This window comes from Salmo trutta, chromosome 35 (genome assembly GCF_901001165.1).
Source record: "Salmo trutta chromosome 35, fSalTru1.1, whole genome shotgun sequence".
Classification (NCBI taxonomy): domain Eukaryota; kingdom Metazoa; phylum Chordata; class Actinopteri; order Salmoniformes; family Salmonidae; genus Salmo; species Salmo trutta.
In genome coordinates, this window is record NC_042991.1 from 29,131,996 (window position 1) to 29,147,105 (window position 15,110).

The 15,110-nt window shown below is 44.1% G+C and overlaps 1 protein-coding gene and 1 long non-coding RNA gene across 3 annotated transcripts in view; both read left to right on the forward strand.

Moving 5' to 3' along the window:
* enpp1 (ectonucleotide pyrophosphatase/phosphodiesterase 1) overlaps positions 1–15,110 on the forward strand; it is a 46,485-nt gene that overhangs the window by 27,343 nt on the left and 4,032 nt on the right. For both annotated transcript variants that reach the window (XM_029734117.1, XM_029734118.1), the window contains exons 9-20: positions 784–856; positions 1,007–1,115; positions 3,841–3,972; positions 4,897–4,928; positions 5,074–5,201; positions 6,462–6,531; positions 8,888–8,975; positions 9,594–9,778; positions 10,032–10,071; positions 10,201–10,355; positions 14,356–14,491; positions 14,764–14,838. In XM_029734117.1, the coding sequence (XP_029589977.1) occupies positions 784–856; positions 1,007–1,115; positions 3,841–3,972; positions 4,897–4,928; positions 5,074–5,201; positions 6,462–6,531; positions 8,888–8,975; positions 9,594–9,778; positions 10,032–10,071; positions 10,201–10,355; positions 14,356–14,491; positions 14,764–14,838 (1,223 nt within the window). The remainder of the gene's footprint in view (positions 1–783; positions 857–1,006; positions 1,116–3,840; positions 3,973–4,896; positions 4,929–5,073; positions 5,202–6,461; positions 6,532–8,887; positions 8,976–9,593; positions 9,779–10,031; positions 10,072–10,200; positions 10,356–14,355; positions 14,492–14,763; positions 14,839–15,110) is intronic.
* Positions 1,124–3,594, forward strand: LOC115175008 (uncharacterized). The gene is made up of 2 exons (XR_003871895.1): positions 1,124–2,580; positions 2,618–3,594. It is a non-coding gene; the product is annotated as an uncharacterized LOC115175008 (long non-coding RNA).

A 15,110-nucleotide genomic window follows, 5' to 3' on the forward strand; every position in this document is an offset into this window, starting at 1 on the left:
TCCAGGTCATCTACAAGACCCTGCTAGGTAAAGTTCCCCCTTATCTCAGCTCGCTGGTCACCATAGCAGCACCTACCTGTAGCACGCGCTCCAGCAGGTATATCTCTCTGGTCACCCCCAAAGCCAATTCCTCCTTTAGCCGTCTCTCCTTCCAGTTCTCTGCTGCCAATGACTGGAACGAACTACAAAAATCTCTGAAACTGGAAACATTTATCTCCCTCACTAGCTTTAAGCACCAGCTGTCAGAGCAGCTCACAGATTACTGCACCTGTACATAGCCCATCTATAATTTAGCCCAAACAACTACCTCTTCCCCTACTGTATGTATTTATTTAGCTCCTTTGCACCCCATTATTTATATTTCTACTTTGCACTTTCTTCCACTGCAAATCTACCATTCCAGTGTTTTACTTGCTATATTGTATTTACTTTGCCACCATGGCCTTTTTTGCCTTTACCTCCCTTATCTCACCTCATTTGCTCACTTTGTATATAGACTTATTTTTCTACTATATTATTGAATGTATGTTTGTTTTACTCCATGTGTAACTCTGTGTTGTTGTATGTGTCAAACTGCTTGCTTTATCTTGGCCAGGTCACAATTGTAAATGAGAACTTGTTCTCAACTTGCCTACCTGGCTAAATAAAGGTTAAATAAAAAAAAAAAAAATAACCATTAAATGAGCATCATTTTGAAGGACAGACCAAACACTTACGTACATCTCTTTCATTTGATCGGACCTCATTATGTAATCAGAGTCCTTTCGTTTTGTTTTCATGTAGGCCAGATTTGTACACTCTGTACATGGAGGAACCAGACTCTGCCGGCCACCGATACGGACCAATGAGCAGCCAGGTCAGATCCATCTCTATTCATTCAACCCACCAATCAGGTGGGGGGTAATTTATAACCAGTCAAAGCAGGCCCAGCAAAGGCCACAAAGTAGTCAGGCAGAACTCCTGGGCCTTGTATAACATGTGGTGTTATGAATGACTGTATTTGCAGGTGATTGAGGCCCTGCTGAATGTGGACAGGTTGTTAGGACTTCTAATGGATGGCCTGAAACAGAAGAACCTTCACAGATGTGTCAACCTGGTGCTTCTGTCTGACCACGGTGAGCAGCATGTTACCACAACACACAGCCGGATTGTCCTGTACACACAGTGGTCTCTGCGATCAACAGTGGAATCAGTAGCCTTGTTTTCTACACAGCATTCAGATGAAACAGTAGATTGGAAAGTGACTTGTTGTTTTAGCTCCTACTGGAGCAAAGGGCCTCGAGGGGAAATGTACAGTACAAGAGAAACAATGTTTCTCAGAGATAAGCACTAAGAAAGTCAATGTGAAAGCAGGGGAGGCGGAGGTAACCCATTTAGTGTTTTTTGGCAAATGAAAAAAGACAAGTGGTTTACTTTATGGGTCTGCTGTAAATCATACGGTGATGTGATAGTGAGCATCCACTACTACTCAACATGAAAGAGGAGTTGGTCTAGGGGGGAAAAGGGATGAAAATTAAAAAGAGGAAGTAGCTGATTTTCCTACATCCCTAAATATTAGTGACTCATCAAAAAAAAAAGAGCTCATATCTAGTCAGTATCTGGCAGCTAAATGATGGCTAACGTCCCTTAGCTGTTGTATAACGGCTGCATAGCTCCTGGCTAACGTCCCTTAGCTGTTGTATAACGGCTGCATAGCTCCTGGCTAACGTCCCTTAGCTGTTGTATAACGGCTGCATAGCTCCTGCCTAACGTCCCTTAGCTGTTGTATAACGGCTGCATAGCTCCTGGCTAACGTCCCTTAGCTGTTGTATAACGGCTGCATAGGTCCTGGCTAACGTTGTATTACAGCTGCATAGCTCCTGGCTAACGTCCCTTAGCTGTTGTTTAACGGCTGCATAGCTCCTGGCTAACGTCCCTTAGCTGTTGTATAACGGCTGCATAGCTCCTGGCTAACGTTGTGTAATGGCTGCATAGCTCCTGCCTAACGTCCCTTAGCTGTTGTATAACGTCTGCATAGGTCCTGGCTAACGTCCCTTAGCTGTTGTTTAACGGCTGCATAGCTCCTGGCTAACGTCCCTTAGCTGTTGTATAACGGCTGCATAGCTCCTGGCTAACGTCCCTTAGCTGTTGTATAACGGCTGCATAGCTCCTGGCTAACGTCCCTTAGCTGTTGTATAACGGCTGCATAGGTCCTGGCTAACGTCCCTTAGCTGTTGTATTACGGCTGCATAGCTCCTGGCTAACGTTGTATTACGGCTGCATAGCTCCTGGCTAACGTTGTATTACGGCTGCATAGCTCCTGGCTAACGTCCCTTAGCTGTTGTATTACGGCTGCATAGCTCCTGGCTAACGTTGTATTACGGCTGGATAGCTCCTGGCTAACGTCCCTTAGCTGTTGTATAACGGCTGCACAGGTCCTGGCTAACGTCCCTTAGCTGTTGTTTAACATAGCTCCTGGCTAACGTCCCTTAGCTGTTGTTTAACGGCTGCATAGGTCCTGGCTAACGTCCCTTAGCTGTTGTATAACGGCTGCATAGCTCCTGGCTAACGTCCCTTAGCTGTTGTTTAACGGCTGCATAGGTCCTGGCTAACGTCCCTTAGCTGTTGTTTAACATAGCTCCTGGCTAACGTCCCTTAGCTGTTGTATAACGGCTGCATAGCTCCTGGCTAACGTCCCTTAGCTGTTGTATAACGGCTGCATAGCTCCTGCCTTATAACACTATCAAACTCAATCATTAAGTTATCTACAGATTTTATTGTACAAGTAGCAATTCAGAAATAAAACTTAACAATGTAGCCATAATGTATATTACCACAACATATTGTTTTGTTTAAATGTTATAGTTTGTCTTCCAACCTCTGGCCTGAACTCTGGGGTCCTCCATTGTGGGGGAATTTGAATGCTTACTGTCAGCCACACGTACTGTTTATTTTGGCTGAGACAATGGATGAGTCCTAAATGGCTCCCTATTCCCTATTTAGTTCAATACTTTTGACCAGGTCCCATAAGGCTGGTTCAGAAGTAGTGCGCTATATAAGAAATACGGTTCCATTAGGGACGCTGTCCTTGCACCTGTTGTGGGGGAATCACATGTCAGAGCGAAAACTTTTGTAAAACAAGGTCAGAGTGAATGCTGAAACAGCTGTGAATGATTTATCAAAACGAGCATGAGGGAGCCAGGGAGGTTTACAGAGGAGAGGTCTGTAAAGAGATGCTCGCAACATCTGCATAGCATTTGACATATGTCTAGTCTTGTAATTATGTCATTATGCGTGTAAAGGATTAACGAAATGAAATGAATTTGGTGGCACCGACCGATGGCTGCTCAACTGGCCTTGTAATAAACTCCACGTCGCAGGGTTGTAATTTTGATGTCAGGTTTTTAATATAACAAATATCATATGGGACTCTTTTTTTTTTATTTAGCCTATACCAATCATTGCATTGTTCTTTTGGGTTATTTTTAGTCAATGTGATTGTGATTGATTTCACATTTGCCGTTGAGAATGATTGATTGGGAAATGGAGGATATAATCCTACTAACAATAATCTGTTTATAATTTCAAAATATGTTCAGTAAAAAAAAAAAAAAAGATTTTCTCTGAAATCTGGTACAGATTAGACTGCCTAATTATGGTGCTGTTGAAGTCTTATACTATCTTTTCTCATCCTCCATTTCTCTGCTCTAACTTCTCCTATTGCTCTGACTGCCCAGTTGCCAGGAACAACAATACAAACAATGGCAATTCTTTTTTAAATGGTGACCGTGTGTGTGCGTGTGTGTGTGTGTGTGTGTGTGTGTGTGTGTGTGTGTGTGTGTGTGTTTACTGTAATTGCAGGAATGGAGGAAGCTTCCTGCAAAAAGGCTGCCTTTGTAAACTCGTACCAGGACAACATTGACGACTTCACTGTCATCCAAGGCCCTGCCGCGCGAATCCGACCCAAGAACCTCCCGGAAGACTTCTTCTCCTGTGAGTAACTGTTGATGATGACTGTTGATGATGACAACGTGTCACTTCCAGCTGTTTTCCTCCCTCTTCCTGGACTTACGTTGCAATACCATCCAGTGTTACAGCTGGTCCCAATTCCCTCCCTTCCGCTTGGTCCTTACCCTTAGATTTTTGTCAGATTTAGTAATGTGTAAACATGAATTAAGGTAGAAGCTTCACCACTTCACTGGGGCAGCAGGTAGCCTAGCGGTTAGAGTGAGCTGGCAACTGAAGGATTGCTGCTATCAAACCCTAGATGCCATTGCCTGCCATTGAGCAAGGCGCTTAACCCCCCACAACAACACCTCCCCGGGCGTCCCGGGTGTGGCAGTCCCCTGCACATCTCCAAAAACCTGTGTGTATGTGTGTCTTTCGGAGGGGTTGGGTTAAGGTATTTGGTTGGACTATGTGTACAATTGGCTAAAGTGATTGTAATCTTTATCGCACTGTACCTATGCAGACCATCAAGATCTGCAAACATAAGGGGAAGGGGCAAAGGGGTTGGGGCCAAGGGGAAGGGGCCAAGGGGTTGGGGCAAAGCGGAAGGGGCAAAGCGGAAGGGGCCAAGGGGAAGGGGCCAAGGGGTTGGGGCAAAGGGGAAGGGGCAAAGCGGTTGGGGCCAAGGGGAAGGGGTAAGCGGTTGGGGCCAAGCGGAAGGGGCAAAGCGGAAGGGGCAAAGCGGAAGGGGCCAAGGGGAAGGGGTAAGCGGTTGGGGCCAAGGGGAAGGGGCCAAGGGGAAGGGGCAAAGTGGTTGGGGCCAAGGGGAAGGGGTAACGGGGTTGGAGACAAGGGAAAGGGGCAAAGGGGAAGGGGTAAAGCGGTTGGCCCCAAGGGGTCAAGAGTGATTTGGGAAGGGGAAGGTCATGACCCTTGAGTTACCAACCATGTCTGTTTTTATTCCCCCAGTCGACTATGAAGGCCTGGTGAAGAATCTGTCGGTATGTGAAGTATTTGTGCTCAGTTGACTTCTGTGTTAATAAGATTAATTGAAAAATGATTTGCTTTCCTTAGCTCATGTCAAACAGGCCTCTCCCTCTGTCCCTTCATTGACTCTCTGCTCTTCTCTTGCTGTGTGTTTTGAAGTGCAGGAGCCCTGACCAGCCCATGAGGCCCTACCTCAAAGAGCACCTCCCTAAACGGATGCACTTTGCTAACAACATGCGCATTGAGAAGGCCCATCTCTACATGAAGCCTGGCTGGCAAGCAGCTCTGTATGTCATAACACAACTCTCTTGTTTGCTTTGCCTCAAGTGACAGATTCCCCCAAATACCCCCACCCTGACATTTTGTGTTTTTACATCTTTATTCATACAGATGTGGGATCTTAATTTGAACCGTTTCGTCTCATGAGTAAAATAATCGGGCAAATGGGAAATTAGCTTTGATAGGCTATAGTTTAGGTGTTAGATCTACTGAGAGAAAGATAATTATGGGTTTTCAATGAAGGTATGTAAATCACAAGGCTCATTCTCTGCGACAACCGATCAAATTAAGATATGACATCTGTAGGAACCGTATACAGTATGAACCATAACCCTAAAAGCAATTTCTTTGAAAACGCAACACTTTGTTTTATCACATAACCTAAGCTGCACTCTTAGCTTTACTCTGGCATTAAGCCAAAGTATCTGTTGTGGAATAACCTAAGTAAAAAGTACCGTTTTAAATATTTATTAGTTACTTAAGTTAGCCAACTCATCACGGTTCACTCCTTTTTCAAGTCATGAGTTCCAGGCAAAACTAAATCAGCACCGGTTAGAACTACACATTGTCCATTGACATTCACTTTAAACGTTGTGCCTACATGCACTTGTCCCTATATGCATTTCTCCCTACATGCACTTTGAAAGCAGTTACAGGTACTTGCAAAAGGTCATCCCACTTTATATTTATACGGAAAAGTACAAAAATGTATGCACTCACTACTGTGGGTCGCTCTGGATAAGAGTGTCTGCTAAATGATTCAAAAGTAAATTGTTATTTGACAAGACGACTCACTAGCCCTAACTTGACCGCTGAAATTCTCAACAGCTGCCACACATGAAAAGTGATAGTTGGTCGCCGGTTAACAGAAAGCCTATTAACATACCAACAGACATTTTGTTTTGCCCATGTTTGGGCATGTTTTTTACATGTCTTTAATGGGTGCTGAAAGCTGTTCCTTGTTGTTATGGTTGCCACAGTTGAGGATGTGAGCTATTGTTTAGTTGGGCTGGTTTATACAGCTGTCCAATTGATAACCCCTCAATTTTAGTTGTATAAATATATATAAAATACAGATAACTCAGTGTCATGTCATTAGTAAAGATTGAAAAAAGTAAGGGGCCTAGACACCTGCCCTGAGGAATTCCTGATTCTACCTGGATTATTTTGGAGAGACTTCCATTAAAGAACGCCCTCTGTGTTCTGTTGGAGGTGTGATGTCCTTTCTAGGAATGGAATAATGTTTTTTCATCTCTGTTCGTCCACAGACAACCTAAGGAAGTCAAGTACTGCACTGGTGGATTCCACGGCTCGGATAACGTCTTCAAAAACATGCAGGTCAGGGAAGGGTGAGAGGGATGATGCTGTACTTCCGTTGATACTCTGTGATATTACAGTATGGACACGTGGTTATGTACACACCCAGGGAAACCCATCCAAACATAGTCTCTAACTAAAAAACAGCTAATGCTAATAGCTACATTACACTTGAATCACATGGAGATTAGCTAAACAACACAACTCACTTGTTTTTATTTTGATGTGATGAAGTTCTATGATGAAAGCACTACAGAGAGGTAGCCTGAGTTCCAGATCTGATTGTGCCATCTCCTACAGATATAGGATCTTAATTTGATCACCCTTTTGTTGCTGATTTGTCACATGCACCAACTACAACAGGTGTAGGTAGACCATACCGTGAAATGCTTACTTACAAGCCCTTAACCAACAATGCAGTTCAAGAAATACAGTTTATATTATATAGTAAATATTTTCTTAAGAAAAACAATCGAATCAAAAGTAAGAAGAAAATTACATAACAATAACGAGTCAATGTGCGGGGGTACAGATTAGTCGAGGTAATTTGTACTTGTAGGTAGAGGTAAAGTGACCATGCATAGATAATAAACAGCGAGTAGCAGCATTGTAAAAACAAAGTGGGTGTGGGTGTCAATGTAAATAGGTCGGGTGGCCTTTTGATTAATTGTTCAGCAGTCTTATGGCTTGGGGGTAGAAGCTGTTAAGGTCCTAGACTTGGCGCTCCGGTACCGCTTGCCGTGCGATAGCAGAGAACAGTCTATGACTTGGGTGACTGGAGTCTTTGACCATTTTTTGGATCTTACTAGGTGATACCACCTAGTATATAGGTCCTGGGTGGCAGGAAAAGCAAACTTGTAGTGTATTTGAGTTTTTAAAAGGCTTCTAACATTTGTAATTTTCACTTTAAAATTTCAGACTTGATTTGCCGAAAAATGTATCAACCCCTACAAAAAAGTCCATTTTAATCCACATTTTCTGTAGCTGCAGGATTATTTTCCTGCTGTAGCGAACTGGCTCAAATTAAGATCCAAAACCTGTATGGCCATTCTCAGGCCAAATGTCCCAAACAGATCTGGGAGCAGGCCACTACAGAGGAGCCCCAGTTCGTTAAATCATGCCTGACATTCTTTAGGTTAAATCAAGCTGTGTACTCTGAGAGAGTCAAGTTTCTCCCAAAGTAAACCCACTGCAATACCATTACCTTTTACAGTACAATGCCCTCCCATTCGGAGTTGTTGTTTTCCCATGTACATTTTTACTATTTTTACTATGTTTACTATGTTTTACTAGATTTCTCCCCATCGCCATGTTAGTCTTTATGATCGGTCTGTGTATGTTTCCGGCCTTAGAAAATCTCTCCCAAAATAAGCCTGCTGAAATACCATCCCCTATAACAGTATGCTTTGTTCCCATTTGTGTTGTGTTCTATCATGGCTATGTTTACTATAGTTTACTAGACGTCTCCCTGGCGTCTCCCTGTTAGTCTTTATGTTTATAATAGGTCTGTGTATCTTTCTAGACGTGGTCACACCTGGAATGTGTTGGTATAATTATCGCTGGGACTTTACTCGCTACCCTAAATAAAACAGGTGCATAAGTCAAATGAAAGTCTGCTGAAAATATCTTCTGTGTCTTGCTGCAGAGCGGAAGAAAAACAGACATAGCTAGCAAGTAGCGACATCACCTATTTAATTTAGTAGCCACCCACGTTTTAAAGGGGCAATCAGCAGTTACTACATACATTTTTGGACTTATACATGAATTATGTGCCCATTGACTCATGAAGAATACAAGTTATGAATGCCTCATTAACTGTCATACCCCATCAGAACCCAAAATATAAGTTTGTTTTTCTTAAATGTTTGTAAAAAAAAGTAAATGTAACCAAACACTATACAGCCGCAACATGGATAAAACTATCATTTTGATGTCATGGATCGTTAGTCCTTGCATCAATAGCTCTGAATTTGAGAGTGGTAGATTTCTCCAGCCCCATCTCTTCGCTTTTTACTCAAACAGGGGCTGGGAGTCCCCTTGTGGTTGTTTCTACTGCTGATTGCAGCTTTAAGGCTCATCTTATGATTATTGCAAAATGTTAATTGCTTTTCAACCCACCTTTTTGGAAGGTCATTTAAGTACTCCCACATGGTTTACTTTTAGCTATTCTGATGTTTACACATGGTCTATTTGTGGTTTTGACTCCTTCGTAGGTGGAGGGAAATTTGAACTAAATGAGATGGTGAAATTGTGGTTACTTTGTTATTCTCTCCATATCTAACATGTCTACTCCACTGTCATGAATAGCATGTCTCTATCTATTCATGTGTCAGTTATTCTAGTGAAAGTGAATTAAGTTTGTTTTTGTATTTTTCAGGCCATTTTTATCAGTTATGGACCAGGGCTGAAATACAAGACCCAAGTTGCACCTTTTGAAAACATTGAAGTCTACAACCTCCTGTGTGGTAAGCCTGTTAGTCAATGGACCCTTTAACATGGGGACAATGTCCTGTTGCATAACTAGAAAGGATTAGCCTAGGTGCCAGTCTGTTTCTGCTCTCTTGCCAACTCCTGATGGAGTTGGCAATAGTTGGCAATAGATGTACTATTGTAAAGTGGTTGTTCCACTGGATATCATAAGGTGAATGCACCAATTTGTAAGTCGCTCTGGATAAGAGCGTCTGCTAAATGACGTAAATGTAAATGTCATGCCAAAGGAGTGGAATGATATCTAAACAGACTGGTACCCAGGCTAAGTATTACTTCTCTAAAGTGAAACTTTTTCAGCAGGCCAAACTGGCTTTACATACATTGTAGCATCATTTCCACCACTTCTATACAGAACTGCCGAGACTATTTCTCAACATTGTGATACATTTCAAAGAGGATGTTCCAGTTGTGAAGGCCACAGCACCACCGCTGGAAACAAAGTCCATAGTCACACAGCTATTCTGTACAGTTAGCCCATTAGATCAAATCTAGTCAGTTAAAGAAAATACCTTTTCAACTCTACTATCACTTTATTTCTCACCCCCCCCTCCCATCTCTCTTTCTATCTATCACCCTCTCTCTTTGCCTGTCAGATTTGTTGGACGTTCCCCCCGCTCCTAACAACGGGACCCATGGGAGTCTGAACCACCTCCTGAAGAACCCTCCCCACCGCCCCGTGTACCCAGCTGAGCTCTCCTCTGACTCCACCTGTAAGGCCAGTGGCCCTGCCCCCTCTGACCACCTGGGCTGCAGCTGCAGCACCCGCACCAAAGAAGCGGTATGACCAGGGGGTACAATCAGGGAGGGGGGGGTGTATCCTCAAACTCGCACATCCACCCCCAGAGAGCAGGACTGGGAGGGAGGGGTAGACAGAGGGGATGTCCTGTCCATGAAACTCTAAATCCTCAACGTTTGAAAGGTGCTTCATTGAAAACGAATATTTATCCTCACTTTATGATTGATAACCCAGAAGCACTCATTAGAGGGAGAGATGTTGTCAGACACACTAACATGCTGAAAATATGTTTCAGGAGAAGACTATGAACAGGCAACTCATCAAAGACAATTCCAGTGAGTACACACTTCATGGGGTCTCTTTGTAATGGCTTAGTAGTAAAAGCTTTGCCAGACACTCCAGTTATCTTAATCATGGCTCTATTTTGTCAATGATTATGTTTTTTTCACCCTCCCCTCCCTCAGATTCCGGAACCAAGGCTCTTCACCTACCATATGGAATCCCTCGAGTTCTCCAGGAGAATTCAGAGTACTGCGTCCTGCACCACGCTGACTACATCAACGGTTACAGCAAAGATACTCTCATGCCCTTATGGGTCGCCTACACAATTAACCCACTGGTGAGTCTTTTTGTGCTTGTGTGAACGACCAGGGTACATACCTAGGTATGTGTTAGTCTGCTTAGCTAAAGCCAAGGCATTTGCTTGGGGGAGTTAACGCAAGTCTTCAGAATCTTAGGAAATGTTACCCCTCACGCGAGCGTGGTTCTAAACCACGTCCATTACACTCTGGCTCTCTTTAATGTCTACAGATGGATAGTATGTCATGTTGGAGATGCACTGTTGTATTATGTTTCTCTGGTTAGTGTTAGGGTTTCTCCGGTTAGTGTTTCTCTGGTTAGTGTCTCTCTGGTTAGTGTCTCTCTGGTTAGTGTCTCTCTGGTTAGTGTCTCTCTGGTTAGTGTCTCTCTGGTTAGGGTTCCTCTGGTTAGGGTTTCTCTGGTTAGGGTTTCTCTGGTTAGTGTTTCTCTGGTTAGTGTTTCTCTGGTTAGTGTTTCTCTGGTTAGTGTTTCTCCGGTTAGGGTTTCTCTGGTTAGGGTTTCTCTGGTTAGGGTTTCTCTGGTTAGGGTTTCTCCGGTTAGGGTTTCTCCGGTTAGGGTTTCTCTGGTTAGTGTTAGTGTTTCTCCGGTTAGGGTTTCTCTGGTTAGTGTTAGTGTTTCTCTGGTTAGGGTTTCTGTGGTTAGTGTTTCTCTGGTTAGGGTTTCTGTGGTTAGTGTTAGGGTTTCTGGCACCCCAATGGTGGAACAAGCTCCCTCACGACGCCAGGACAGCGGAGTCAATCACCACCTTCCGGAGACACCTGAAACCCCACCTCTTTAAGGAATACCTGGGATAGGATATAGTAATCCTTCTAACCCCCCCCCCAAAATATTTAGATGCACTATTGTAAAGTGGTTGTTCCACTGGATATCATAAGGTGAATGCACCGATTTGTAAGTCGCTCTGGATAAGAGCGTCTGCTAAATGACTTAAATGTAAATGTTTCTCTGGTTAGTGTTAGGGTTTCTCTGGTTAGGGTTCCACTGGTTAGGGTTTCTCTGGTTAGGGTTCCTCTGGTTAGTGTTTCTCTGGTTAGGGTTTCTCTGGTTAGGGTTTCTCTGGTTAGGGTTCCTCTGGTTAGGGTTTCTCTGGTTAGGGTTTCTCTGGTTAGGGTTTCTCTGGTTAGGGTTTCTCCGGTTAGGGTTCCTCTGCTTAGGGTTCCTCTGATTAGGGTTCCTCTGGTTAGTGTTTCTCTGGTTAGTGTTAGTGTTTCTCTGGTTAGTGTTTCTCTGGTTAGGGTTTCTGTGGTTAGTGTTTCTGTGCTTAGTGTTTCTGTGGTTAGTGTTAGTGTTCCTCTGGTTAGGGTTCCTCTGGTTAGGGTTTCTCTGGTTAGTGTTAGGGTTCCTCTGGTTAGTGTTTCTCTGGTTAGTGTTTCTCTGGTTAGTGTTTCTCCGGTTAGTGTTTCTCCGGTTAGGGTTTCTCCGGTTAGTGTTTCTCCGGTTAGTGTCTCTCTGGTTAGTGTTTCTCTGGTTAGTGTCTCTCTGGTTAGTGTCTCTCTGGTTAGTGTCTCTCTGGTTAGTGTCTCTCTGGTTAGTGTCTCTCTGGTTAGTGTCTCTCTGGTTAGTGTTTCTCTGGTTAGTGTTTCTCTGGTTAGTGTCTCTCTGGTTAGTGTCTCTCTGGTTAGTGCTTCTCTGGTTAGCTTTCTCCGGTTAGCGTTTCCTCTGGTTAGGGTTCCTCTGGTTAGGGTTCCTCTGGTTAGTGTCTCTCTGGTTAGTGTCTCTCTGGTTAGGGTTTCTCTGGTTAGGGTTTCTCTGGTTAGGGTTTCTCCGGTTAGGGTTTCTCCGGTTAGGGTTTCTCCGGTTAGGGTTTCTCCGGTTAGGGTTTCTCCGGTTAGCGTTCCTCTGGTTAGGGTTCCTCTGGTTAGTGTTAGGGTTTCTCCGGTTAGTGTTTCTCCGGTTAGCGTTTCTCCGGTTAGCGTTTCTCCGGTTAGCGTTTCTCCGGTTAGCGTTCCTCCGGTTAGCGTTCCTCTGGTTAGGGTTCCTCTGGTTAGGGTTCCTCTGGTTAGGGTTCCTCTGGTTAGGGTTCCTCTGGTTAGGGTTCCTCTGGTTAGGGTTCCTCTGGTTAGGGTTTCTCTGGTTAGTGTTTCTCTGGTTAGGGTTCCTCTGGTTAGGGTTTCTCTGGTTAGGGTTTCTCTGGTTAGGGTTTCTCTGGTTAGGGTTTCTCTGGTTAGGGTTTCTCCGGTTAGGGTTCCTCTGCTTAGGGTTCCTCTGGTTAGGGTTCCTCTGGTTAGTGTTTCTCTGGTTAGTGTTAGTGTTTCTCTGGTTAGTGTTTCTCTGGTTAGGGTTTCTGTGGTTAGTGTTTCTGTGCTTAGTGTTTCTGTGGTTAGTGTTAGTGTTCCTCTGGTTAGGGTTCCTCTGGTTAGGGTTTCTCTGGTTAGTGTTTCTCTGGTTAGTGTTTCTCTGGTTAGTGTTTCTCCGGTTAGGGTTTCTCCGGTTAGTGTTTCTCCGGTTAGTGTTTCTCTGGTTAGTGTTTCTCTGGTTAGTGTCTCTCTGGTTAGTGTTTCTCTGGTTAGTGTCTCTCTGGTTAGTGTCTCTCTGGTTAGTGCTTCTCTGGTTAGCGTTTCTCCGGTTAGCGTTTCCTCTGGTTAGGGTTCCTCTGGTTAGGGTTCCTCTGGTTAGGGTTCCTCTGGTTAGTGTCTCTCTGGTTAGGGTTTCTCTGGTTAGGGTTTCTCTGGTTAGGGTTTCTCCGGTTAGGGTTTCTCCGGTTAGGGTTTCTCCGGTTAGGGTTTCTCCGGTTAGCGTTTCTCCGGTTAGCGTTCCTCTGGTTAGGGTTCCTCTGGTTAGGGTTCCTCTGGTTAGTGTTAGGGTTTCTCCGGTTAGTGTTTCTCCGGTTAGCGTTTCTCCGGTTAGCGTTTCTCCGGTTAGCGTTTCTCCGGTTAGCGTTCCTCCGGTTAGCGTTCCTCCGGTTAGCGTTCCTCCGGTTAGGGTTCCTCTGGTTAGGGTTCCTCTGGTTAGGGTTCCTCTGGTTAGGGTTCCTCTGGTTAGGGTTCCTCTGGTTAGTGTCTCTCTGGTTAGTGTCTCTCTGGTTAGGGTTCCTCTGGTTAGGGTTCCTCTGGTTAGGGTTCCTCTGGTTAGGGTTTCTCTGGTTAGTGTTTCTCTGGTTAGGGTTCCTCTGGTTAGGGTTCCTCTGGTTAGGGTTCCTCTGGTTAGTGTTTCTCTGGTTAATGTTAGGGTTTCTCTGGTTAGTGTTTCTCTGGTTAGGGTTTCTCTGGTTAGTGTTAGGGTTTCTCTGGTTAGGGTTTCTCTGGTTAGTGTTTCGCTGGTTAGGGTTTCTCTGGTTAGGGTTTCTCTGGTTAGTGTTAGGGTTTCTCTGGTTAGGGTTCCTCTGGTTAAATAAAGGTTAAATAAAAAAACTAACTGGTTAGGGTTTCTCTGGTTAGGGTTTCTCTGGTTAGGGTTTCTCTGGTTAGGGTTTCTCTGGTTAGTGTTTCTCTGGTTAGGGTTTCTCTGGTTAGGGTTTCTCTGGTTAGGGTTCCTCTGGTTAGGGTTCCTCTGGTTAGGGTTCCTCTGGTTAAATAAAGGTTAAATAAAAAACTAACTGGTTAGGGTTTCTCTGGTTGGTTTTCTAGTTAGTGTTTCTCTAGTTAGTGTTTTTGGCTAGGATATGAAATAAGTTGTAAAGATGTGTGAAGTGCTGAGAGCTGAGCTGCTGCCCAGGCCCTGCTAGCTGGCTGTAGATCTTCCTAACTCGTGCTGGCTTTCACAGCTTCTTGTGTTTGTCATTATGTGGTGAAAACCTCAATGTAAATCAGGACGTCTCTCTACAGTATATCTATCCCTGGCTTTCGTTCTATCTCAACATCCTCCTTTTCTTCCATTACTTTCTATCTAAAAGCTATTAAGAGGAAGGAAAGTAGATGATTCATGGTTTTATTTTATCTGAGGAGAAGGTAACGGGAAAAGCGCTATCGTAATGTATATATTGAGTGAACCCTGCAATAAGGAATGAAACCAGGTTCACAGAACTAATACAAGAGCTCAAGAACTGGAATAATCTCTCTCGTCCCCGTCTGTCTTATCAGAACAATGTCCAGCCACTGAGTCCAGTAGCGGAGGCCTGTGTCCGTGCAGACGTCCGTGTGGCGCCTCTCTTCAGCCAGAACTGTGTCAGATACAAGGACAACCCTGCGCTGTCCTACGGCCTGTTGCATCCACCCAGTGAGTACATGGGAGGTTACACCCCAAAACCTTTTGTTAAATACCTACTCCATATTACTGTACATGCATATAGCCAGCGGTGCATCAGATTCTAACACTAAATCAGGACAGTTCTCATCCAACTATTGAAGACCAGTTGATGATTTAAATGAATTGAATTGAAGTGTTTAGTGTGTGTGTGTGTGTGTGTGTGTGTGTGTGTGTGTGTGTGTGTGTGTGTGTGTGTGTGTGTGTGTGTGTGTGTAAGTGATTCATTCATGTTAATGTTTCAGATCTGGGTGCCAATGGAACAGAGGCAGAGTCACTACTCACCAGCAACATTGCGCCCATGTACCCTGCTTTTAAAGGTGAGCAGGTCAGGCTAGCTGGCTAAGAGACAGGAAAATCTCCAGTACTGTGCAATAATGGCTCAAACACTCAACAAGGTATATGTGATTTCTTATGGAGATGCAGCTTCAGGAAATTACTTCTTAGGACACAGTGTGTCTTTGCATGATGTATGTATAGGCCTACTGTAAGATTCTTCTCACTGGACTAATGGGTTTGTATCAAAAATATAAACGCAATATGTAAGGTGTTAATTCCATGTTTCATGAGCTGAAATAAAAGCTCCCAGAAA